General features: G+C 39.9%; 2 protein-coding genes across 2 annotated transcripts in view; one reads left to right on the top strand and one right to left on the bottom strand.

Moving 5' to 3' along the window:
* The window catches only part of CFAP91 (cilia and flagella associated protein 91), a 514,242-nt gene that overhangs the window by 255,757 nt on the left and 233,723 nt on the right, over window positions 1-24,762 (bottom strand). The gene's annotated exons all lie outside the window — the stretch shown is intronic.
* Window positions 3,332-23,691, top strand: LRRC58 (leucine rich repeat containing 58). The gene is made up of 4 exons (XM_070741781.1): window positions 3,332-3,898; window positions 9,364-9,492; window positions 12,642-12,919; window positions 20,977-23,691. Exons 1-4 carry the CDS (start codon window positions 3,444-3,446, stop codon window positions 21,183-21,185), a joined length of 1,071 nt encoding a protein of 356 aa, XP_070597882.1. The 5' UTR covers window positions 3,332-3,443; the 3' UTR covers window positions 21,186-23,691.

Raw genomic sequence — 24,762 nt, 5'->3', positions numbered from 1 at the left:
CTAACTGGCCTGTAGTTACCAGCTTCTTCTCTACTGCCCTTCTTGTGAATAGGCACAACACTGGCCATTCTCCAATCCTCAGGAACTTCTCCTGTTAACAAGGATTGGTTAAACAAATCAGTCAGGGGGGTAGTAATGACAGATCTGAGTTCTTTAAGAACTCTGGGGTGGATGCCATCTGGACCCATTGCCTTATTTATCTTTAATCGTTCAAGTTCTTCTAAGACATCGGCTTCTAAGATCACTGGAGCTGAATCCGTACAGCTGGAAGCAATGCTATATCCCTCTATAGTATTATTTTGTAAGGTGTGTTGTAGGTTGGATCCAGTCCTCTGGCAGTTCCCTCATGCTCCTGGACTAGTGAAAAGATTTCCTTCAGAGCCCTCAGATTAAACCATCTGTTCCGGACAATTTGAACTCGTCTAGAGTAGATAGTGTTTTCTTTCCAATTTATTGCTTATTTTGATCTGCATCCCTGTTCTGTCTCCACGGTATTGCTTTTGATAAGTTGGACTATTTTTTCCTTTATGTGAAGACAGAGGCAAAGAAGAAATTACCATATTTTTCAGAGTATAAGATGCACCTTAGTTTTGGGGGAGGAAAATAGGGAAAAGAATCTGCTTACCAGATATTCATCTGGCTAGCATCCTTAGTGTGGTCAGTTTCAGCAGATTATTTTATCTCCTGGTTAGGGCTTTAAAAAAACCTTATTTGGAGAGAGTAACAAGGAAAGAGCTTGCAAGCCAGTAAGAGCTGGGAACATTGTTAGCACCTGGTTAGGGCTGGAAATAAACATTTGGAGCAAGTTAGAGCAATGAAAAAAAACCCTACAAAGACAGGGCTTGGAAAACATTCTTCACAGACAGTAACAATGAAAGAACCTGCAAGATGAGAGCTGGGAATATCATTAGCGCCTAGTTGGGAGGGGGAGCTTTGAAAAAAAGCTGCATTCAGAGTATAAGTCGCACCCGAATTTTCAGCCTCTTAGGGAGGAAAAGGGTGTGTCTTATACTCCGAAAAATACGGTAAGCAGTTCCACTTTATTCCCATTTCCTTCTTGCCATCTTCTCCAGAGGAGGGTTCCCACCAGTGCGGCCTGGTGCACTGCTCAGGTAGTGACCTGCCGATTGCGCAATTTGCGTGTGATGGCTCCGGTGCTGCCTTTGCCGCTTCATGCGCAGCGTCATCTTTTTTTCTAATTTTTGATATTTTTTTGCTCTCTGAGGATGTGCAGAAAATTGTACCTCTGCACATGCGCAGAAGCAAAATCGCACGAGGGGACGTGCACGAAATGTTGCAATGCACGGACAGCGCACTAGTAGGAAGATAAGAGGAACCTGCCCTTGATCTTCTCCCATTAGTAGGCCAATTATTTCCATGACATTTTTCCTGTTCCTTACCTACTGAAACTTTTTTTGTTGTTGTTTGTATTTGTTGCAAGTCTTAATTCATTCTGAGTCAGCTTTCCTGACTCCATCCTTGTAAATGTTGGCTATTAGAAGCAAGGTTGTTTGGTTTAGATTTTAGCTTTCTTTGGAAAACCAAACCTATCTCTGAACTGCATCATTTCAGACTCAGGTAAAATGTCATACAATTGAATATCTACGCAAATAGATGCACAATATTTCTCTATGGAAAGACTTATACATAAAGCCGAGCTATTTTTGTAGGGCAACAGGCACATCAAGATTAACAGCTTCTAGCTTAGCCATGACATCATCAGCATCTGCAGGAGGGGCAGCAGCTGTCTTTTCAAATGAGCCATTATTTCCCATTTCAAAGCTTTTATTTAAAAAGAGTTAACCCATGGGAGTCAAACTCAATTGCGTCACATGACGTATTGTGACTCTTTTTGCCCTTGTAGAGCCTGGGTGGCCGTGGTTTGTTTGACACATCCGTCCCACGGGCCGCTAGTTTGACAGGCCTGAGCTACGCAATAACACTTCTAGAAACAGGTGATAACCAAAATATACAGCCATATTTCTTTATTCTGTTTTTATGTTTTATAATTCTTTAGCTACTGAATACATATTACTAGTATTAGTATACACACTAGAGATGGAAATTCTCAGAATTTGTTTGCTACTATATATAAGTAAGAAATCCAGTCTTGTTGCTTTATGCAAAATCAAGACAGGAAGAAACATAGAAATTTGCAGCATTTTTAATATTCGCTTGTGGAGGCTTGCTTGCTGGCAGATGCTTAATGCACTGAATAAACTTCCATCGGAATTCTTGCCAAAGGTTAGAGGCCTCTAAACTACAGGTAGTTGTCAACTTATGACCACAGTTGGAACCAGAATTTATGTTGCTAAGCAAGGTGACTGTTGAATAAGACATGCCTGCTTTTACCACCTTTGGCCATTATTTTAAGTGAATCACTGCAGTTAAGTGAATCATATGGTCACTAAGCAAATCCAGCTTATCTCACTGACTTTACTTGACCAAAGCTAGCTGGAAAGTTGCAAATGATCATGATGTAACCCTGGCACAAAATCTCTTCCAGCCCTATGATTGTATGTCTTCTACCGGTAGTTGAGACTCAAGGTATAACTTGCTGGCATCAGTGGCCTCATGACTCAGTACTCCTTCGGGCTGAAATAAAGGATCACATGGTTTACTCAATACCTATTTTTAGTACTAGTTGTGTCTCTGGGAACGAATTCCAGATGAGTACCTAGGTATCACTACCTGTATACTGATTAGCAGTACTGTACACTGAAAGGCTACCAAAATTTTTACTACTACACTCTGGGAGTGGCTTATGCAGGATGCTATGCATTTTCTTTCAACATCTTTCACTGCAAATTGGATGCTCTGGGGTGGAGCTCCATTTTCGGTACCCCACTGTGTCTTCCCCCCCCCCCCGCAGCAGCCCACCCCTGAGTAGATCCCAAGTGTTCCACACTGAATTTTCACTAGCTTTACCTGGGAAGGCCCTCAACTGCTCCTTTGAATTGGGTGCATTGCCTATAAACAACAGCACCCAGCTAGATGGATCCCTGACCCTCTTTAGTATAAAGTGCCCTCCCCCATGTGGCACACAACCCCCCTCCCCATGCTAAGTTGTCAACTACAATATGAGAAAGTCACTTGCTAAAACAAAAAAAATAAAAGTAAAATTCAATAGTTCCTGAATGGAACACATACTGAACATCAAATTTACACTGCAAGGGGGAAACACGTCGACCGGTGTTGGGAAAGATGCGCCGGCCAAAGACCAGCACGTTGGACCCCTGAGCTCAAGGGCGCCCCTCGGAAAAGCCGAATCAGAAACACCCTCCGTCGGCGGGCCAGCCCGTTCCTGCGGGAGCAGCCCGGGAACCTGTATAAGTCTCGACTGCTTGCAGGAGAAAGCGGCCCAGGCGCGGCCTTGCGTTCTGCTTACTCAGGGCCCCCGCGAGTGCGGTCGCACACAAGTTCCGGGGCTCGGTCTCGACGAGATGGCGAAGGAAGGAGGGCAGGCCGAAGCCGGAGCGGGCGAGGAAGGCGAGCTTCGGCCGAGGGGCGCCGCGGAGCACTCCTCCCGGTGCCTGGTGGTCCCCCCGTCCTGGCTGTCCCCGGCGGGGAAGCTGCCCGCGGGACTCGGGGAGTGGTATCCGGCCCTGGAGGTGTTGGACGTGAGCGGGACGGGGCTGTCGGTGCTGGGCCCGGAGCTGCTGGACCTGGCGCATCTGCACACGCTGCTGGCCAAGAACAACCGGTTGGGGTGCCGCGGGTCCCTCCCGAAGGGCCTGGCCGACGCCCCCCTCGGCCGGTCCTTGCGCGTCCTCAACTTGAGCGGCAACCGCTTCACGCACTTCCCCGCCTCGCTCCTGGGCCTCTCCCGCCTCCAGAGCCTCAGCCTGGGGAGCAACCGGCTCCAGAGCATCCCCCCCGCCATCCAGGAGCTCAGCAGGTGAGCCGGCTCGGAAAAGAGGCCATGCGCCCCCCACCCCCGGGGAAGCCGGCCTCGGGAGACCTTCCGAACCGAAGCTTAGGCTGCATTTTGCAGGAGGTGCACCAACCCCCCACCCTCCGATAGAAAACGCGGGGCTTGTTGCTGTTCCTCGAAATGTGAGCTCTGCTTCAGTCAAGTCAACGCGTCTTTTAAGGAGGACTCGCTGATTTTATACTACTGGTTTCAAATGGGGCATCATCAGCTCATTCGCTATTTTCTTTTCAGGGTTGATAATCTGGGGCTTGTTCCATACATAAACTCCCAGTAGTCTCTTGAACAAAAAATGAATTTATTTGCTTCTTCAAGCATGCTATTGGTCTCGCTTCATTGCCATATTTATCTTTTACTGGTTTTGTTATTAATTTCTTTGTTTCATTGATATGATAAGTTTAATAAATTACAATTACAGTACTGTATTGGGTTATTTAGAACTTTTATATTAGATTACTTGTGGACTGCTAAAATATAGGTAACCAATAGTTGGCAGCACAGAGCTGAGAGTTCTCCCTGTCCTTCATGGACATTTAGCAGTCATCTGGAATTTTTTTTGTAGCTTTGGTTGAATGCCACTTAATACAACATATTTGAATGGCTTTAAAAAGTATCAAACCACGCAAAGATAATATTTGTATAAAAATACAACATTCTTTGAATAGCTTAGGTGGAAAAATAGATCTTCTCATATATTTTTTAATTCAGGCTATTCAAAAGGTTTTGTGTTTTTCAACTACAAGCAACAGCTTTTTTCATAATATTAGTTAACTATAAATATACAATCTGCTGATCTGCAAAAGAATGTAGGGCAAACAATACAGTAGGGGAGTAGGCGATTTTTCAGATAATTTTAACACTAGTTTTAACTTCAGTTTATAATTTGATATAAGAGTTTCAGAAATGTCCCTGTGATGAGTTTGAGAATTGAGTTTTAGTTTCATTTATGAATGGATTGGATTGTTACCATCACTTAATGCTCCATGTTATAGCTAGATAGATTCACACATACACACAAAGATACAATATTAGATTATGCACTTTGTTTTGACCCCTTTATTCACAAGAGGCTTTGGTTGTGGGAGAATTGTAGCTTAAAAATAAATCCATAAATCTTTTATTTGGAAATTTCAGGGTCATTCTTTGTCGTGGACCAGGTGTTTACTTGGCTGATTTTTACAGCCTTATTTGAAAAGAAACCATCACAAAAACAACATATGCTCTTTCTAATGAAATAAAAATGAAGGTGATTGAAGGTGAGAAAACAAAGAGCTGTTTCCTTATCTTCAATCATCTTCATCAGAAGGAGCACGTTTTTTTTCTGTTGCTCTCTGTTTTCTCTCAACCATTTTTATTTCATTAGAAAGAGCACGGGTTTTTTTCTATCATATACAGTATGTTGTTTTTGTGATGATTTCTTTCCAAATAAGGCTGCAAAAATCAGCCAAGTAAACACCTGGTCCACTTGACAAAGAATGACTCTTTAATTTGGCCATCTACAAAATTGTTACCCTGAATCATTTTTTCTCCAGTGAAATGCAAAAGCTAAGTTTCTTCCTCTTTTCTATATTTTCACATTTCAATTGAAAAACACAGCCTCACTTCAGGAACTAAGGGTTGAAAATGATTCTTTTTCAACAGACAGGGAAATGTATTTGTGGCCAATTTAGACCAAATTTATTTTATTTAATCTATATTTTGTATTTTCCCTTTATCTGTATATTTAATGAATATTGTGATTTTAATTTTGTACATATAAATGCCTTGTAAGAAAACAATGAGGGGGCTTTATCCAGTTTATACAGTATTTACTTTTATTTTCTACTATCTGCTTTACATAATGCTAGGAATGTTCAGTCACAATAAGTTTTTTCCTCTATTATGCTATTTTGGAAATAAAGCATTACACTTAAAAGCAAAAAATGGGAAATATCAATCGGATCATAAGAAGCCTGGGACATGAACAATGGTTCTTGGGAGCATAATGGATCTGAGTGTGCACACCAGTTCTCAGGCATTTTTATTCTTCAAGGATCCCAGTCATAGAATCATGACACACTCAAGTAAAAAAAATCTGCGAAGGGGAGGACATGTCTCAGGAATAAGAGTGCAAATGTGCAATTGGAAGCCTAGCTTCTAGTTCAAATACAGTTGCTCCAGTTGTCATCATTTTAGTCCGTTTATTTTCTAATCACCATTGTCAATATTTCAACCCAGAGACAGTTTGTTTAATCTCTTCTAATCTCTCATTGTAGTTTCCAATGTTCTTTCTTCTTAGTAATATCAGTTTGCTATATATATTTAAGAGGTTCTGTAAAGCTAGACAAAATAGTGCAACATCCTCTTGAAAATGATTTTAGAATAATGTTAAAAATAATATTTGATAAGTATATGTTTAATATTTTGCACAATTCCGTTTTCTTTTAGAATCTAATTATTTATACCTGATTTGCAGGTGCAGTCATGTCAATGCATTTTTCTTACTGTCTTTTTTCTGCTGGTATTCTCCATTTTGATATGAAGGTGTGGCAGGCATTGCCTTTAAGCATGAGAAATCTACTTGTTGAACTAGAAAAAAGTGGAATAAATAGCATTACTACCAGATGAATTGGTAACTGGATGGCAAACTGTACTCAATGAGTAGTCCTTAATGGGTCTATGTCTACATGGAGGGAAATAAGCAGTGGGATACCACAAGATTCTGTCTTAGGCCAAGTACTCTTCAATATCTTCATATTAGACTTAGATGAGGGAATAGAATGGGAGCTTACCAAATTAGGGATGATACTAACTTGAAGGAATAGCTAACACCATTGACAGACTTGAACACTGGGCTCTAACAAAATGAAATTCAATGTAAAGAAAAGTCTTACATTTAGGCAAGAAAAACCCAAAGTACACATATAGACTGTGACTGAGAGGGATATTGAAGTCTTAGTAGACAATCAGTTAAATATGAGCCAGCAGTGTATGGTGACAGCCAAAAAGCTAGCACAATCCTAAATTGCATTAGGGATACAATCAAGATCAATTGAGATACTAATACCACTCCATATTGTGACAATGTCCCAATCTGTCTTGTCCTTTAGGCCTGAAAAGACCCATTTTGTTTATCCTTTGCCATATATTTAGAGAGCCAGGAGTTCTATAAAGATGTCTAATTGCCAACTGTCATTAACTGCCAATTCTTCAATGTAATCTGGCTGCCAATTGTTGCTAGTTGTTTGGTTCACACTTCCGTGCTATCTAGGATGCATCATGCGGAAGGAAACTAGCATTATAAAAGGTTCCAGGTTTTGACCTTCCTTGCCACCATTGGTCAAATCTGAACAGGATCTGTACCCAACATGGTGTCTGCCAGGACTCATTGTTTAAGTGGGGTCTTGTCTCTATCTCTCAGTATGACTGTGGTGCTCCTTAACAAAATATCCAACTCATTGCGTTTAAATGTCCATCAAGAGCTTACATTGGCCCAATGTCTGATTTTTTCAACATAGAGCACCGTGTCCTTAAATGGCTGAGTGACTGGACATTAAAATTTGAACTGCTATAAGTCCATGTATTTGCCATACGCTAAATAAATAAACCACTCTATAAAGACTTAGTAAGACCACACCTAGAATACTGCATCCAGTTTTGGTCACCACACTAAAAAAAAGATGTTGAGAGTAGAAAAAGTACAGAGAAGAGCAACCAAGATGATTAAGGGACTGGAGACTAAAACATGAAGAACGGTTACAGGAATAGGGCATAGCTAGTTTAGTGAAGAAAAGGTCCAGGGGAGACAAAATAGCAGCAATGTTCCAATATTTGAGAGACTGCCACAGAAAGGAAGGGGCCAAGCTATTTTCCAAGGCACCTGAACAACCAGACAAGGAATAATGGATGGAAACTGATCGAGGAGAGATTCAACTTAGAAATAAGGAGAAATTTTCTGACAGAACTATCAACCAATGAAACAGCTTGCCTTTGCAAGTTGTAGGAGCTTCATCACAGGAGGCTTTCAAGAAGAGATGGTGTAGGGTCTCCTGCATGGGCTTGGGGGTTGGACTGATTGACCTATAATGTCCCTTCCTACTCTGTTAATCTGTAAATCTGAATATTACCTGGTTAATTAATTTTGTGTATTAGAGGCATACTATTTCCAAGCATTGTGGTTATGTGTTTATTATTAAAGTATTGTTACTATTAATTATTAAAGAATAGTTGATAGAGCTAAGCTTTGCCATGAAGTTCACTACACTCTAACACAAAATTTAGAGACCTATGTTTAAGTAATCTATTCATTTATGAAACTTAATAGGTAACCTTGTACCAATTGCTTCACCAAGTTAGCTTTTATGCAGACAGAATGTACTTATAAGGAAAAAATACTCTGTATCACTTCAAGATCAAAGTTCTGTTTCTCCCACATACTGAAGATGCATAAAAACCATTTATTTATAATTTGAACATGGGCAACTGTAATCTAAATGGAACTCAGAATAAGTCCAATAAGCTTTATAAGCCTCTCTAGGCTCGCTTAGGGTTTCAATAGCCTTGGCCCAACCATGACTTTTTCTTTTTATATTTTTATATTTCTGGAGGTAAATAAAGCATACTTGCCCGAAATCAATATTGTCAATGTGCCATTGACATTATTAGATCAGGTGTCAAATGACTCTTCCCAAATCCTTCAAGAGACATAAATGCAGGAAGAGATGAAAGGCACTCTGGCATCTTACATGTCTCATTCCGCCAACTGGCAGGGCATTTTATTGTCTTTGAAACCTCTTCTAAAATAGGATGATGACCAATCAGAAATATATCAATCCAGATTTCTGCTACATTCCTGTAATATAGCTTTAATCATAGACATCTTCAAAGGGGCAGGTTGGGAAAGGAATGACAAACCATGTGTCATAATGCAAACTATGTCTCCTTTACTTGTATCTAAATTGGAATACAAAGACTGGGTTCACTTCATGACTACAGAATGCATGTTTCATAACTTACATTTACCAGACATCTGCTGCTTTGAGGACTTTGTAAAGCTTTGCTGAGTATTGATTTGTTTCTGAATGATTTCAGCAACTGTCTAGCAGAGAGAAATTCTTTTTGGGAGGCACATATCAGAGTTTGGAGAGGGAGGAAAAATATTTTTCATCGTCTATTATTATTTTCCTGATAGCATTTTTTTAAATGAAGGAACCTATCTGGAGAAACAACCTGATGAATCATTCCTTTTCCTTTGTTTTCAAGTTTATTTGTTTATTAAAGTTTCTTTATCACAATCATTTTGTGATAGATAGATAGATAGATAGATAGATAGATAGATAGATAGATAGATAGATAGATAGATAGATAGGATTTATGTTCTAAATTACATGCTGAATCAGTACTCTGTCAGAAATGGATGCAAAGTTTATATATTGATTTTGTTTCTCTTTCAGTTTAGAATTTTTGTATCTTGGAGGAAATTTCATTACTTCCATTCCACCAGAGTTAGCAAACCTGTCTTCACTAAATTACCTAGTCCTCTGTGATAACAGGATACAGAGTATTCCACCTCAGTTGGCACAGTGAGTATTTCTAGGCACGACACTCTTTCTAATATCTGTCCTAAATTTAGTTGTCTAAAAAATCTGATAATATTTTCTTTTGAAGTGTTTTTGTATAAAAGAAGAATATCTTCTATATAATAATACAATCTCACAAGGATGAGAAAGTGTAATTCATTCCATGCAGTCCCTGTTGCCATTATTTAAAGGAAGATTGTGGCTTGTTGAGCAAATAACTCTTTGTAAGTCCTAGATGGGTTGTAAGCAGGCCATAAGCAGGTAAGTTGCTGCTTTCAGTGGGAAATTGGATGTATGAATAGCCATGGAGATGCAACACACAAGTGCTGTAAGGATCATGGAGGGTATACATGTGATGGAAATTGACAACTGGACTTGAGATGGCTGCTGTCAGGTAAAAATTATGTGTGAGTTGCCAGGTAACCATAGCAAGAGTGTAGCAAGAGTATAGTGGAACAATTGGGAAGATTGTTTAAGGGTGTGGAAGTAGCTGAGCAGATGTAGCACAAGTGCAGAGGGGCTGTGTGAAGTGTGTAGGTGGGAGAGACTTACCCAAGCAACCTGTGACCTTCTTTGCCAGCTTCTCCACCAAGTTTTCTTTTGGGAAGCCTTCAGGGAAGGTTGCATTCATTTGACCTTGAGTCAGTGCAACCATCATAAATGTAAGTGGTTTGCCAATCACCCAGAATATGATTACATGACTATGGAGGTGATGGGATGAGCAGACCTCAAGGACTAGTCATAACATTCCTTCATTTTGTTATAACTTTGAAGCTTGAACAGTTTCTGAGGAAGAAGTCATTAAACAAGGACTATCTGCATCCTATTTTCCACAGAACTATCAATTAAGATACTAATTTGAATAATGCAACTATATTGTGGGAACAATTTGTACACATTTATTAAGCAAGCAAATAGGGAAAATAAACAGGAATTTGACAAGGGCTTTTGCTATTTTTAGAAATGACTGCTGAGAAGAGATAGGATACAGAGATAGGATATAAAACTTGAGAAGGAATCTCACCAGTCTCATCAGGAGGATATCAAATGAGAATAAAAAGATAGTGTAGCTAAAACACAGAATCAAATATATTGAAATTGATGTTTTCCTTGAATTCGTGATATCTAGTGGAGCAGCTGAGAAGGGCTACCTAAAAACTGAACGTCAAAAATGGATTTTAATGAACTTCAAAGGAAGGTGTATCAGATCCATTGGTTTGAATTCCTAGAAAAAAGTTTTCAGGAAGATGGAAACATAAAAACAGGATAAATTCAAAGATACCGGTGTGTATCTTTGAATTTTATGAGAAATTTATCTAAAATACTTCAGATAAAAAGCAAAATTTTACAGAAAATGGAAGAAAACATAATCAGAGAACTAGTGGTTTCAACAAACCATAGGAACTAAAGGCTAAAACTCAATATGTAGTTATCAGAAAGAAAAGGTTTTTAATGTACATTAGAAATGAAAGTAAAACAAGGCACTTTTAAAAGAAAGTGGTGAATCAATAATGCATACCAGTGAAGAGGCAAAATTTCTCCTATTTTATGCCTATTTTCTCTCTAGCGCTAACTGGTGATTATACTGCAGGGGAATGAGGGAAGGTTAATTTAGGAGAGAGAGAGACACCTTAGACTTGCTTACCCACTGCCTCATTCAGTGTCCACTTGGTTTCCATGGTCAAACCCACCCCCAAACTTTGACCAGTGCCACATTGATGATCTTCATGTCCCTCAGTCATGCAATTATCATTACAGTCTGTATACATTGTCCTGTGCCACCCCCAACCCCCTTGCAGAGCAGAAAGTTTGGAGAGAAAGAAATTACAAGAGTAAGCAAGGAAATGTATCAGCTGTTTGGGTAGAGCACTTGTAACTATTCACAATTGGTTCTGGTTGCTTGTGCCTGATATTCACAGTGATGTGATTTCCCATATAATGATTGATTGCCCAACATCAGAGCAGATGGTCCCAATTGTGGTTACTAAATGATGATTACATGTAATTTAAACAAATTCAGGATCTGTTGGTTTACATTCTAGAGCACTGTACTGGACAAACTTGCAGAAGTGGTTGCAGTACCAGCCTTAGTAATCTTTAAGAACTCCAGAAGGGTATATGAAATCCTAGAATACTGGAGGAGGCAAATCCATTTTGAGGATTTGAAAATTACAAATCTGATATCTACAGTAGATAAGGTTTTTGACCAGATTGTCAAACAGCATGTTGGTAAATGTCTGGATTTTCATGCTAAAGTTAATAGCAAGAAAATAGAAACTTTCTTGCAAATAGATTGTGCCTGTCCAGCAGCTTTGTCTCCTTTGATAAAATTGCTGTATTTAATGAGTTTAATCAGGATAATCCTCTTAATCTGCTACCACTCAAAAGTACATATATTTGTAATGGAGCCACACATATGGTCCTATTTTGGTATACAGTGTTCCCTCGATTTTCGCGGGTTCGAACTTCGCGGAAAGTCTATACCACGGTTTTTCAAAAATATTAATTAAAAAATACTTTGTGGGTTTTCCCCCTATACCATAGTTTTTCCCACCCGAAGACGTCATATGTCATCACCAAACTTTCGTCTGCCTTTAATAAATATTTTTTTTAATAAACTTTAATAAATAAACATGGTGAGTAATAATCTGAATGGTTGCTAAGGGAATGGGAAATTGCAATTTAGGGGTTTAAAGTGTTAAGGGATGGCTTGTGATACTGTCCATAGCCAAAAATAGTGTATTTACTTCCGCATCTCTACTTCGCGGAAATTCGACTTTCGTGGGCGGTCTCGGAACGCATCCCCCGCAAAAAGCGAGGGAACACTGTATTATAAATTAGACCTGTGTTTTTAATTAGTAAGTTTTTAAAAGTGTGTTTTTTAATTACTGAGTTTTTTAAAAGCAGTTTCATTACTCTAAAAATTAATAAGGAATATAGTGTGTTCAGAAAATGCAGAAACATTCTATATTTCCACAGAGAAATCATTCTGTGTATTCATATTTTTATTAGTTTTATTATGCATATTAGGGAAGTGCATTGTTTAATTCACAGGTAAATAACATCTATCATCCTGAAAGAGGGTTTGTTGCTCATTTTAATATACCTGATGGTAGTGTCTTATCATAATTTTTCCTGTCTCTCACTTTCAGGTTACATTCACTTCGCTCTCTTAGTCTCCATAATAACTTACTGACATATCTTCCTCGGGAAATCCTGAATCTAGTTCAGCTTGAAGAACTGAGTTTGCGTGGGAATCCTTTGGTTGTGAGGTTTGTCCGTGAACTGACCTACAATCCTCCAAGCCTCCAAGAACTGGCTGGACGCACTATCAAAACTCGCAATATTCCTTATATTGCTAGTGATCTCCCAGGAAATCTCCTTCGATATTTGAGTCTGGGCAGCAATTGTCCTAATCCTAAGTGTGGAGGTACATTATTTTCTCTGCTTTTAAGAGAAGATTAAGTTTAGAAATCAAAAGCACTTTTTTCAAGACATTTGGGGAACTATTTTAATAGGATTTTTTTTTACTAAGTGCTAACTTTAAAATTTTAAAAATCAAAATAACTCAGTAATTTTTATTTTTATTTTAAAAAGTTAAAATACAAAACACAATTTTTAACAAGAACAAAAAAAAAGAAAACATTTAAAAAGTTGCATTAAAAAAGACACAAACACATATTATCCCCCCTTGTTGAACACCGATAAATATACTGCAACAATATTAGTTTCCCATCCCTTACAAAACAGGCCAAAAACATTTTTAAACTTCTAATTCTATTTGCAAATTATTAACCTGTCAGCTATCTACCATATTAATGGCAAAATAGTTAACAGGTAGAACAACAACAAAAAAGGCAAGAGTAAAATTTCAAAACCGTCTGTTAACAAACTCTTATGGTGTTCAACTTGTAAAACGTTTACCAAGCTTCTTATTTATACCGGATAATCCCAACAAATAATTATGATTTGTCCTGAATGAAATATCTAGGTTTGTTTCTTAATACCATCTTTTATCGTGATCCAGTTTAATATAATAAATCAATTCTCCAAAGTCAATCTGGAGAGGGGCGGCATATAAATCCAATTAATAATAATAATAATAATAATAATAATAATAATAATAATAATAATAATAACTTCCCAAAAAAGTCCTGATGAAATTGTTTTCTGGGTTGGGTATGATAAATCTATTCCCAATCTCCTTCAGTGTCTTTAGGGGAAACCATTTGATCACTTACCTTTTAGCTAGTTTTCTACTGTTGTAAAGAAATGCAGGCCTGAACTTCAGGAAGGCATGTGCAATGCCCTCAGTCACTTCTAAGTCTGTAAGTCTCTTTCACAGAATCTGCCATTTTCAAATCAAATTTCTTTTGTGAAGGTGTCTTAACTACAGTTACTGGCATCTAGACATTTTTTGCAACATTATTATTTTGTCAAACATTTTACAAAAGTTTTCAGTTTGGGTTTGTACATTACCAAACACTTTTTTTCAACGGCCAGCCACATTTACTTGTCTGTAATCTGATACAATGTGCTCTCATGTAACAGCAATGGGAGATAAAACTCTTCAGAGACAGGGAACAAAGAACATTAATATTCCTCAGAGTGAGAAAATGGAGAGATAGGGTTTTTTTTGTACAGTAAACATGGCTTACATTAAATTCAATGGTATTTATTTCTAAAATTAATAATAATTAATAATAATTTATTAGATTTGTATGCCGCCCCTCTCCGGAGACTTGGGGCAGCTCAAAACAATAATAATAACAATGTGACAATGTAAACAAATCTAATATTAAAAAGCATCTAAAACCCCATCATTTAAAAACCATACAACACAAGCATACCATACATAAACTATAGAAGCCTGAGGGAGATATGGCCATAATATATAGAGATAATTTGGACCTGGTTGCCATAACTGAGACATGGTTTAAGGATTCTAATGAATGGGAAATATCCATACCAGGATATACACTGTATAGGAAGGATAGAATAGAGAGAAGGGGAGGTGGAGTAGCCATTTATATTAAAGAAAGTCTAAAAACAACACTAATTCACAATACATGTCAAGATCTAGAGACTCTCTGGATTTGCATGCAAAATAAAGAAGGTTCTGTCATTAGAATTGGGGTGATCTATAGGCCTCCAGGGCAATCCGAGGAATATGACAACAAGATGGTGGATGAAATTACCCAAATGGCAGTAAAGGGAGATATTGTGGTTATGGGTGATTTCAACATGCCTGATGTTGACTGGAATATCCCCAGTGCCCTTACATGCAAAAGTAAGAATATAGTAGAGGCCTTTACAGGAGCAGCTCTGGCACAGCTGGTTAAGACACCAACTAGAGGGGAGAATATTCTAGATTTAGTTTTTACGAATGGGAATTGGGTTTCAGATGTCAAGGTGGGAGAAAATTTAGGATGCAGTGACCATCTATGTTTCTGGTTTGATGTAAAAACTAATTGTGAGCAATCCTATAATGCAACCAAAGTATTGGATTTCAGAAAAACAAATTTTAATGCAATGGGGGAATATTTAGAAAATGAATTAAAGGGGAGGGATAAAATGGCAGGAGCGAGCACCCAGTGGACTGTATTAAAAAAGGCCATCTTAAAAGCCACTGGACTGTATGTAAGACAAATAACTAAAGGTAAAAGGAAGAAGAAACCGCTATGGTTTAGCAATGATGTAAGGGCTATAGTCAATGAAAAAAAGGCTGCCTATAGGAGGTATAAAGAGTCTGGAAGTATAGCTGATAGGGAGGTGTATAAAATGAGACAGAAGGAGGCGAAACAGATAATATATGCTGCTAAAGCCTCAAAAGAGGAAGAAATTGCCAAATCTGTAAAGAAGGGGGATAAAACCTTCTTCAGATATATTAGTGATAAGAAGAAGAAAAACTGCGGCATCACGAAACTTAGTACCGGGAATAATACATGCATTAATGGGAATAAGGAGATCGCTGACCATTTCAATAGCTACTTCTGTTCAGTTTTCTCAAAAGACACCGTACAAAATAATACTATAGAGGGATATAGCATTGCTTCCAGCTGTACGGATTCAGCTCCAGTGATCTTAGAAGCCGATGTCTTAGAAGAACTTGAACAATTAAAGATAAATAAGGCAATGGGTCCAGATGGCATCCACCCCAGAGTTCTTAAAGAACTCAGATCTGTCATTACTACCCCCCTGACTGATTTGTTTAACCAATCCTTGTTAACAGGAGAAGTTCCTGAGGATTGGAGAATGGCCAGTGTTGTGCCTATTCACAAGAAGGGCAGTAGAGAAGAAGCTGGTAACTACAGGCCAGTTAGCTTGACATCAGTTGTAGTTAAAATGATGGAGACTCTACTCAAAAAGAGGATAAATCAGCACCTAAAAAACAATAACTTATTGGACCCAAATCAGCATGGCTTTACTGAAGGCAAATCATGTCAGACTAATCTCATTGATTTCTTTGACTATGTCACAAAGGTGTTGGATGAAGGTGGTGCCGTGGATATTGCCTACCTGGATTTCAGCAAAGCCTTTGATATGGTTCCACATAAAGAGCTGATAGATAAATTAGTGAAGATTGGACTTAATCCCTGGATAGTTCAATGGATTTGCAGCTGGCTGAAGCATAGACATCAGAGAGTTATTGTTAATGGCGAGTATTCTGAGCAGAGTCAGGTTACAAGCGGTGTGCCACAAGGGTCTGTTCTGGGTCCTATTCTTTTTAATATGTTTGTGAGTGACATAGGGGAAGGTTTGGTAGGGAAAGTTTGCCTATTTGCCGATGACTCTAAAGTGTGCAATAGGGTTGATATTCCTGGAGGGGTCTGTAATATGGTAAATGATTTAGCTTTACTAGATAAATGGTCAAAGCAATGGAAACTGCAGTTTAATGTTTCCAAATGTAAAATAATGCACTTGGGGAAAAGGAATCCTCAATCTGAGTATTGTATTGGCAGTTCTGTGTTAGCAAATACTTCAAAAGAAAAGGATTTAGGGGTAATGATTTCTGACAGTCTCAAAATGGGTGAACAGTGCAGTCAGGCGGTAGGGAAAGCAAGTAGGATGCTTGGCTGCATAGCTAGAGGTATAACAAGCAGGAAGAGGGAGATTATGATCCCGCTATATAGAATGCTGGTGAGACCACATTTGGAATACTGTGTTCAGTTCTGGAGACCTCACCTACAAAAAGATATTGACAAAATTGAACGGGTCCAAAGACGGGCTACAAGAATGGTGGAAGGTCTTAAGCATAAAACGTATCAGGAAAGACTTAATGAACTCAATCTGTATAGTCTGGAGGACAGAAGGAAAAGGGGGGACATGATCGAAACATTTAAATATATTAAAGGGTTAAATAAGGTTCAGGAGGGAAGTGTTTTTAATAGGAAAGTGAACACAAGAACAAGGGGACACAATCTGAAGTTAGTTGGGGGAAAGATCAAAAGCAACATGAGAAAATATTATTTTACTGAAAGAGTAGTAGATCCTTGGAACAAACTTCCAGCAGACGTGGTTGATAAATCCACAGTAACTGAATTTAAACATGCCTGGGATAAACATATATCCATCCTAAGATAAAATACAGAAAATAGTATAAGGGCAGACTAGATGGACCATGAGGTCTTTTTCTGCCGTCAGACTTCTATGTTTCTATGTTTCTATGTCTCAATTCCCCCATGCCTGGCGATACAGGTGGGTCTTAAGTAATTTGTGAAAGACAAGGAGGGTGGGGGCAGTTCTAATCTCTGGGGGGAGTTGATTCCAGAGGGCCGGGGCCACCACAGAGAAGGCTCTTTCCCTGGGACCAACCAGACGACATTGTTTAGTCGACGGGACCCAGAGAAGGCCAACTCTGGGACCTTATCGGCCGCTGGGATTCGTGCGGCAGAAGACGGTTCCGTAGGTATTCTGGTCCGATGCCATGTAGGGCTTTAAAGGTCATTATCAACACTTTGAATTGCGACCAGAAACTGATCTGCAGCCAGTGCAAGCCACGAAGTGTTGAAAGAGACGTGGGTGAATCTAGGTAACCCCACGATAGCTCTCGCGGCCGCATTCTGCACGATCTGAAGTTTCCGAACACTTCAAAGGTAGCCCCATGTAAAGAGCATTGCAGTAGTTGAACCTCAAGGTGATGAGGAGATGAGTGACTGTGAGCAGTGACTCCCGGTCCAAATAGGGCCGCAACTGGTGCACTAGGCGAACCTGTGCAAACACCCTCCTCGCCACAGCCGAAAGGTGATGTTCCAATGTTAGCTGTGGATCGAGGAGGACGCCCAAGTTGCGGACCCTCTCCGAGGGGGGCAATAATTCCCCTCCCCCCGGGTAATGGACACACAGATGGAATTGTCCTTGGGAGACAGAGCTCACAGCCACTCCGTCTTGTCAGGGTTGAGTTTGAGCTTGTTGACACCCATCCAGACCTCAACAGCCTCCAAGCGCTGGCACATCACTTCCACTGCTTCGCTGACTGGACATGGGGTGGAGATGTATAACTGGGTATCATCAGTATGCTGGGGGGAGAGGACCGACCCCTGAGGCACCCCACAAGGGAGAGACCTAGAGGTCGGCCTCTGACCCCCCACTAACACCAACTGCAACTGACCAGAGAGGTAGGAGGAGAACCACTGAAGAACAGTGCCTCCCACTCCCAACCCCTCCAGTCAGCGCAGAAGGATACCATGGTTGATGGTATCGAAAACTGCTGAAAGGTCAAGAAGCACCAGGACAGAGGACAAGTCCCGGGCCCGCCAGAGATCATCCATCATCGCGGCCAAAGCAGTTTCCATGCTGTAGCCAGGCCTGAATCCTGACTGTTGAGGGCCTACATAATCGGCTTCTTCCAAGGACCGCTGGAGTTGGAGTGCCACCACCTTCTCAACAACCTTCCCCATAAAGGGAAGGTTGGTGACTGGATGGTAGTTATTAAGCACGGCTGGGTCCAGGGAAGGCTTGTTGAGGAGGAGGCGCACAAGTGCCTCCTTGTAAGGAGCCAGGAAGGACACCCTCCCCAAAGAAGCGTTGACAATCTCCTGGACCCAGCTCCGTGTCACCTCGGCTGGCCAAAACCAGCCAAGAGGGACACGGATCCAGTAAGCAGGTGGTGAAACTCACAGCTCCATTGGCTTTGTCCACTTCATCAGGTGTCACCAAGTCAAACTCCTCCCAGACAGATGGACAAGGACGGGCCCCAGTCACCTCGACTGACTCGTCAGCTGACACGGCTATCCAATCGGAGTTGAGGTCTGCCCAGATCCGAGTGATTTTATCAGCGAAAAACAAGTTAAACTCCTTGGCACTGCTGTGCAAGGGCTCCCCAACTTCCCCCTGGTTCAGAAGGGAGCGGGTCACCCTAAAAAGAGTGGCCGGGCAGGATTCCGCTGGTGCAATCAAGGTGGCATGATACGTGCATCTTGCTGCCTTGAGTGCCACTTTATAAGTCTTAATGTGAGCTCTTACAAGTGTTCGGTCGGATTCGGATTTACTCTTCCTCCATCGCTTCTCTAGACGTCTCTTCTGGCATTTCAACTCCCGGAGCTCCTCGGTAAACCAAGGAGCTCTCTGGGGTCTAGTGCCACAAAGAGGTCGCAACGGCGCAATTCAGTCAAGAGCCTCCGTCACAGCCCTATTCCAGGCCATGGCAAGAGACTGCCGAGCTGTGGATGAGTGTATCTGGTATAACCCCAAGCGCCCTCTGAAAGTCTTCTGAGTCCATCAGGCATCTGGGGTGGAACCACCTAATCGGTTCCGCCTCTCTGTGGGGGAGGATTGGAGCCAGGAAATCAAGTTGCAGTAGAAAATGGTCTGACCATGACAAAGGCAACCCTTCTAAGCCCCTTAGTCTCAGACCATTAATCAATTGCTTCGAGAGGAATACCATGTCGGGTGCATGTCCCCCCTCATGAATCGGTCCCCGAACTACCTGAGTCAGGTTCATGGCTGTCCTGGTGGCCATGAACTCCTGTGCTAACCCAGAGGAACCGCCGAATGACGGCAGATTGAAGTCCCCCAGGACAATAAGTCTGGGGAACTCCACCGCCAATCTGGCCACCTCCTCGAGCAGCACAGGCAGGGCTGTTGACAGGTAGCTGGGAGGAAGGTACTTGAGGAACAAGCCCACCTGAACCCCTAAGTCCAACTTCACCATGAGGCACTCGCAGCCCGCAATCTCTGGAGCAATGAGTCTCCTTGGCTTTTACAGCCACTCCAACCCCCCTTTCCTGGGGTTGCAGCTGATGCCATATCTGAAACCCGGCTGGGCAAATTTCAGAGAGAGGAACTCTTCCCTCTGAGTCTAGCCAGGTTTCAATCACACATACCAGGTCGGCCTCCTCATCCAAGATCAGATCCCGAATGAGGAGAGCCTTGTTAACCACCAACCTGGCATTGAGTAGCAGCAGCTTGAGCCCAGGGCCCGGATTACACTCGTCACCAGTACCCCGGGTTGAGCTCATGGGGCCGGAACGAGGGATCGCTTTCAAGTATTGTTACCTTCTTCCCTTGGAACAGCTCGCCCCATGGCTTCCGCCATACCTGCCTCTCCCCAGCAAGACCGGAATATTCTGGCCCTCTGCCACCCCAGAGATAGGCACCCTCATCCCTCCTGCCCCTCCGTCGCCAGGTAGACTGTTCTCATTCATGCTATTCCCATTTATTTCATACATATTACTCCACCCACCCCAACCACCCATCCCATGCATATCTTCCCACTCACCCCAGATATCCATCATTAAAACCCCCACCAATAAATTAACTAAAACATTAATTGTTAAAACTTCAATACCAATAAATACAACCCTAAAAATTAATACTTAATATCGATCACTCTAAAATTACTCTAAATAGTACAAAGTATTAATTATAAATTATGAAGAAAAATAGGAGGTAGATCAAATTCATAATCAAGTCAGCAATGATGTCATCAGGTCACCAAGATCTAAAAGGTGAATTCAAGAAGTTCAGTGTTCCGGGCGGGGGGGGGGGTTCGAGTCCTGGGCATAATAGTTCTACTCCCCAGGTTCTTTTTGTGCCGGATTGGTGCCACCAACCGGCACTAGCCACCAGACAGCACTTCTAGGTCCTTCCAGTTCTCCAACCCCTCAGCAGCGCCATACAGACTCCATATGGTCTCCATGTGGCCTCAATAATTTCCTCGGCCTCCTCCTTCCTCGCGAGTGGATAGGTTTTTATTCTCTGCTCAATCCAATCTGAAACCTAATTTAATTTTTGCACCTTTCAAAGAAGTATAACTGGATTGGAATAAGTCCCATCTACTCTAGTGATATGTTTAAAGAGCTAATAGCTGACAGCTTTATAACCAATCAGCCAGCCATAGATCTCCTCAAACGAGAGCTGTCATAAACTAAAGACCTAATCACTTAAAACACAGGTTTTACATAACAAGATAGGAAAGTAGACTATGAAACATGATTTTACAATAACCGCCAACTGTTGTAAAAACAGTCTTTCTTCTCTTTTTAGGAGTCTATTTTGACAGCTGTGTCCGCCATATAAAATTTGTCGACTTCTGTGGGAAGTACCGCGTTCCACTGATGCACTACCTTTGTTCCCCAGAGTGTTCTTCCCCTTACAGTTCTGCATCTCAGAGTTCTAATTCCCAGAGTGAATCTGATTCAGAAGATGAAGCCATTGTTGCTGCACGCAGGATGCAAAAGGTTCTTTTGGGATAAGAAGAAGAGACAATACAAGAAGCAAGTGCCTGATGTCCTGTGGAATGGGCTTGCCGATGTTAAATCATTCACAGAAAATGCACCTGTAGAATTTTCTATAAGAAAGCCACTATATGCCTTAGGGAGAAATTAGTATAAAGACTTCCTACTGTCTGGAAGAACACTCTTAAAGCTTGAGATGTTTCAGGAATTCTTGGCATTGGTGACTTGTTAGAGATATTTTAAAATCTTCATCTCTGATACTGGTTTTGAAGTGAATTATATTTAGTCACTGAGATAACACTAATATTTATCTAAGAATACCAAGTGGGAATTCTTTAGTCATGTGTTAAGCAACTATGCTACTTGAATATTGGTCTTCCCATAAAGGTGCTTGGGCTTTATATATTTATTGTTAACAAACTTCCTCCAAAATGCAAACATATCAAAATGTGTTACTTCCTTCTTTATTTGGCTTCACTGCCTATGATCAAATGCTATGCTATAACAGCTTTAATGTGCCTTTCTATATTTTTATACCAGCTCCATTTTTCTGTCCTTCAGTCAGCAGTGGGTTCTAAAACACTTTACTACTGGTTCCTGAATGCGCAGAAACGTCCTGGGAGGGTAGGCGGACCCTCCCATCACCAGTGCTACCTGTTCTTGGAACCAGTCTGAACCAGGAGCAACCCACTGTTGCCTTCAGTGCATTCCTAAATTGTACCTCCAAATGTTTAGCAGCGAAATTATTGCTTTTTTGGTAGCACTTTTGTTATTTTTGACAAAGAACTGAAATAGGTGTGCAAGACAGATAGACAGACAAACTATTTTGCCAGTTAAAGTGTCCCAATTTCCTCGACGGGCTAAATTCAGTGCACTGCTGCAGGGCTCCCTATGGCTAATGCTCTTGAAAGTTGTGGTTCAGCAGAATTGGGAAAGTTTCCAAGTTCTGTATTATGCTATCATCATTAGTGCCTTCCTTGGGTTTTGTTCTTGAAGCCTGCCATTTTCTAACTTGTGAGAAAGATAAATAATTCACTGTTTTAAAATCATTTAAAGCCAAATTGCAAGTTTTTTACACATACCTAGTTGCCATTACTTGCCACATTTTATGTTATGGGTCGTATTTCATATGTAATTATATATGTATTCATACATTTAGCATAAATATAAAAGTCAAATTTTTACCAATCCATTTACCGTATTTGTTCCATTCTCTTTACTGCAAAGTTACATTATTTCCTTCCTCTCTTCCTTTGTTCATACTCAAATTAGATTTTATCATATGTGCATTGCCTTTTTGCAAGACTCTGACTCAAACTTCTTGCCTCTCATATTTGTAAGCATATTAAAATGTTGAAGATACTTCCTACATTTAGGGATATGTCTAGTCTCTATGATATATAAATATTCACAGAGGAGTTGCTGTTATTAGCCATCACTAGGTTTATCAGGGACAATGTTGGTAAACTTATGCAATCATTTTCAGCACACAACACTCACAGTACCACATCAATTGTGGCTCTCCTTTTTTTAATAGTATAGTACATATGCTCTTCACAGATTTGTTTGGGCACTTCAGTCTTTCCCAAAGCGGGTGGTTTTTTTGCAGATTGAATGAGTATTAATAGTAATCACATGTTGAGTGCTGATTAAAAGTAATACTTTTACAATGGACAGACTCTTTTCTGAATGATGTTAGGAATGCTTTCAGCCAGGGGTGGGTTCTAATGTACCTTGCTATTGGTTTGCTTCCTCCTGTACTGCATGGCTGCGCTTTGCACTTTGCGCATATGCGCATGCGCAGTGCCAAAAAAAAGTAAAAGCCAAAAACAGGATAGCAATACCTGCACAGTGCTGGAAACTTGGCTTCTAAGCATGCACAGAAGACACCCCCCCCCCAAAAAGAGATGGCAACCTCAACTTAGAATTAACTCCTATACATTCAAAAAGGCTTGGAAATAGATTTAAAGGGAGTGTTTTCAGACCTGAACTTAATTATTTCATATAATAATAGCATTATATTGTGTAATTATTTATTATATTGTAGCATTATAGTTACAACTGATGCATGTAGGCATATATTCATTTAATCTGCAATTTCCATCTTGACATTGAGTCTCATACTTCTTTCCTCTAAATATGTTATATCGGTTCAATTCATAATTTTGGAGAGCTTAGAATGTTCGCAAATTATTTGGTTACATTTATGTTGATTCCAATTAAGATGCAATCTAACTGAATTTTATTGTTTTTCTTCCGTATAAGATTTCTATTTTTTCTGTTAATTTATTAATGATTTATATGTTTAATAGAATCTTTATACTATTTGATGTCAGTCCTATACAAGTAAAACCTAATATTGATTCTTGTTTAATCTGGCATTTTTTTATAATAAGCTTAGGCAATATAAATTTTCTGATTTTTCCATGGATTGATCTTATTCTAAACGGCGATTTAAAATGTTATTTGTACATGTGCTCCGCCCACAGGCATGCAATGCTTCATTAAAGCATTATTTAGATTTTGTTTTGATTCTTTCTTTCCATGCCATAAAAAAATGCCAAATTTGAATGCCCTTAATGTCCTCATTTCTCTTGCTGTGTTTTCTTCCAATCATTTCTTTATCCATTAATGCCAGAGGGAGAATTTATAAATTTAAAAATTGGCATCTTAAGATCTGTACAGAAAGTTTGGAGATAATACATGAAGTAATTTCTATAGTTTTTGTATGTTTATTTCTACCTCTAATTAAATTTTAAACAATTTTCATGTTAAATTGTTTAAAATTTAATTTTTAAATTTAATTGCTTAATGCTTAGAACTCTTTCTTTTAAAAATTGAGTGGCTTTTCTGATTTCTTAACTTTTAAAAATACCTTAGATTGTTTGCCTTTTAATTTATATTCTATTTAGGATAATGGATCAAACATCATAGGTCCTATAGAAAGAGAAATGTAGAACACATTAGATTTAGGAGACATGGTTTCAATACCCTTAGAGAGGTTCTAGGCAATATGTCATAGACAGAAATCCTCAGGAGAAAAGGAATGCAGGAGAGATGGAAACTTATACAAAATTACATACAGCCATACACATTCCTATTAGAAAAAAATATATTAGTAGGCAACTAATAATCTGCAAAAAATAGTTAAACAGCTAAAAGTTAGGGTGGCAAGAAAAATTAAAAATTAAAAAATTAGCTATATCAGTCAAAAAACAAAGACAATTTATTTCTAGAAGATTATACAGTATTTGGTTAGCAACGAGACAGGAAGAGGAAACACTTCTTTTGCCTCAGGGTTTTCACAGAAAAGCCTCTAGCAGAGCAACTAACAAAAGGAGAAAAGGAAACAACCAAAAACAGATTGAAGTAGACAGGGGAAATTTGGCTACTGTGACTCACTTACAAGTCAATTACAGAAATTTGAAGATGCTTGTGATGTCATCTTGGGACACCTTCCTACAGTCATGGAGGACACTATAGTGACTGAAGAACTGAGAAATGCAAATGTGGAAAGGGGAGGGGGAGGAGGAGTAAATGGTAGACTAATTAGCTTGACACGCTAGCAAAACTTTGGAATAATTTCTAGTTAGTC

Source organism: Erythrolamprus reginae, chromosome 2 (assembly GCF_031021105.1).
Source record: "Erythrolamprus reginae isolate rEryReg1 chromosome 2, rEryReg1.hap1, whole genome shotgun sequence".
In the NCBI taxonomy this organism is placed as follows: domain Eukaryota; kingdom Metazoa; phylum Chordata; class Lepidosauria; order Squamata; family Dipsadidae; genus Erythrolamprus; species Erythrolamprus reginae.
Note: the sequence above shows the minus strand (reverse complement) of the source record. Positions and strands in the feature narration are given on the sequence as shown.